Source organism: Pseudozyma flocculosa, assembly GCF_000417875.1.
Source record: "Pseudozyma flocculosa PF-1 unplaced genomic scaffold scaffold00018, whole genome shotgun sequence".
In the NCBI taxonomy this organism is placed as follows: Eukaryota; Fungi; Basidiomycota; class Ustilaginomycetes; order Ustilaginales; family Ustilaginaceae; genus Pseudozyma; species Pseudozyma flocculosa.
The window spans coordinates 622,377-624,498 of NW_006920886.1; the positions used below are offsets into that span (position 1 = coordinate 622,377).

The 2,122-nt window shown below is 69.9% G+C and overlaps 1 protein-coding gene across 1 annotated transcript in view; it reads left to right on the forward strand.

Annotated features, from left to right (window-relative positions):
• Window positions 1-2,122, forward strand: part of PFL1_05274 (uncharacterized protein) — a gene marked incomplete at both ends in the record, with an annotated part of 3,828 nt that overhangs the window by 1,368 nt on the left and 338 nt on the right. The window contains one exon of the mRNA XM_007882801.1: window positions 57-1,892. Within this exon, the coding sequence (XP_007880992.1) occupies window positions 57-1,892 (1,836 nt within the window). The remainder of the gene's footprint in view (window positions 1-56; window positions 1,893-2,122) is intronic.

Here is a 2,122-nt window from a genome sequence, read left to right on the forward strand (position 1 = left end):
CGCTCGAGCTCCTCGTCGCAGGAGAAGGAGGGGCACGCGGTGCCGACGACGGACAGCGCCGCGCCGACGAGAGGCTGGCCGAGGAGCTCCAACGCCAGGAAAGCGCCCGGTACCGGGGCGATGGCGGTTTCGATGGCGGCGAGGAAGACCCGGACCTTGCGGCGTACGAAGCCCGCGAGGCCGAGCGGAGGCGAAGACGACGGGCCGGTCCGAGCCGCGGCGATGCAGTAGGCACGGAAGCGGGCATCAATGCCGGACTCGGCCCCAACGGCCTGCGAGCGCCGTCCCGCAACGCAACGCCTTCATCGCAGGCTGGGTCGGCCGAGTGGCAGCAGCAGGCGGACCAGCTCTATGCTCAGGCATCGGAGCTCGGCGCCAACATGCTGGGCAAGGCGACCGCGTTCTGGTCGAGCGCCAAGGCTCAGGCCCAGAAGGCGCTCGAGGAGCATCAGAAGGCGGCCGGTGCCGATGCCGAGCGGCGCTCCAGCCCTGCCGGATCGGCCCGGCGGTGGGGGCTCGGCGGCGGAGGTGCAGCAGCCAAGAAGGAGTGGGAGGGCAAGCCAAAATGGATGGTCGACGCCGAAGCAGCCGCCGAAGATGATTCGGCGGCAGCAGCAGCAGCGGCAGGAGGGAGTGCTGCAGGCGGCTTCAAGGACTCGGACGACGAGGGCGAAGGTCCTGCACCAGCCGCCGCAAAGGCGCCGCCGGTGCCGCGCCGGCCAAAGCAGACCACCCGCGATTCCGCCGCGGCAGAATCGCCTTCCGTCAACCTCTGGGATGACGCAGATGCACCTGGTGCCCCCGGCGTGCCCGCAGCAGCACCTGCTGCACCTCCGTCCTCGGCTGGGCTTGCAGCGCCAGCAGGCGATGGCGGCCGACGACCGTACGTCTCTCCGAACCGACGCGGACCGTCACGGACCTCGGCCGCGGCTGCTGCGCCCGCTGCCGCGACTGCAACGGCGCGAGACAAGGCCCACCGCTCGATCCCCGCCGACGACGCCTCGGCCGTCGCTGCAGCTTCTCGACACAAGAACGAGGGCAACGAGCAGTTTAAAAAGGGCGCCTACGGCGACGCCGAGGCGAGCTACACGCGCGGCGTCGATGCGCTGTCTTCGGCGTCGCTGCGCCTCGTGCCGCTGCTCAACAACCGCGCCAACGCGCGGCTTAAGAACGGATCCGCGGCGGCGGCCGTTGAGGACTGCGAGCGCGTCCTTGCCCTGATCCACCCAGGCGGCGGCGGCGGCGGCGCCTCGTCGTTCTACCGACCAAGCGCGGAGCACGCGCTGCCGGGCGAGGTGGCGCGCGACGTCAACCTGCGCGACGGGTACGCCAAGGCGCTGCTGCGCAAGGCGCAGGCGAGCGAGGCGCTGGAAAAGTGGGGCGCGGCCGACGAGACGTGGCAGCTGCTGCTCGAGTATGAGAAGCAGGAGGGTAGCGGCGGCGGTGGCGGTGGCGTGGGCGGTGCGGGGGGCGTCAACAACCTTCGTTTTGCGCGCGATGGCATCGCACGGTGCGGCAAGATGCTCGGTCGTCGCGCCAACGCCAATTTGTCGTCCTCGGTCGGCGGCACCTCTCGATCGCGGCCTCCTCGCGTCGCAGCCGGATCGAGTGCGACGACGACAGCGACGACGAAGCTTCGAGAGCATCAACGGCAGACGGCGGCGCAGGAGGCCGAGGAGGCGGAGCGGCTATCGCACAAGGACGACGTGGATGCGCAGCTATCCGCGTGGCGCGCGGGGAAGGAGACGAACCTGCGCGCGCTGCTGGCCAGCGTGGATGCGCTGGCGTGGCCCAGCCTCGGGTGGAACAAGGTGGGCATGCACCAGCTCGTCACCGACGCCCAGGTCAAGCGCGCCTACGTCCGCGCCATTGCCAAGGTGCATCCTGACAAGGTGAGTTCCCACGCCCTCTTCGCGCCCTCGGTCCTGGCCCTGTCGCCTTTTCCCTGCTCCCTGCTCCTGCTCCCGTCCCCCGTCCTCCGTCCCCGTCTCGTGTCCCCTGTCCCCTGTGTCCTGTCCCTTGTCTCCTGTCTCCTGTCTTCGTCTCCTGTCTCTAGACCTTTTCCTGCTCCTGTATCAGGACGCGATGGCGTCGATGTCGATGGAGCTCCTCCCCCTCCTCC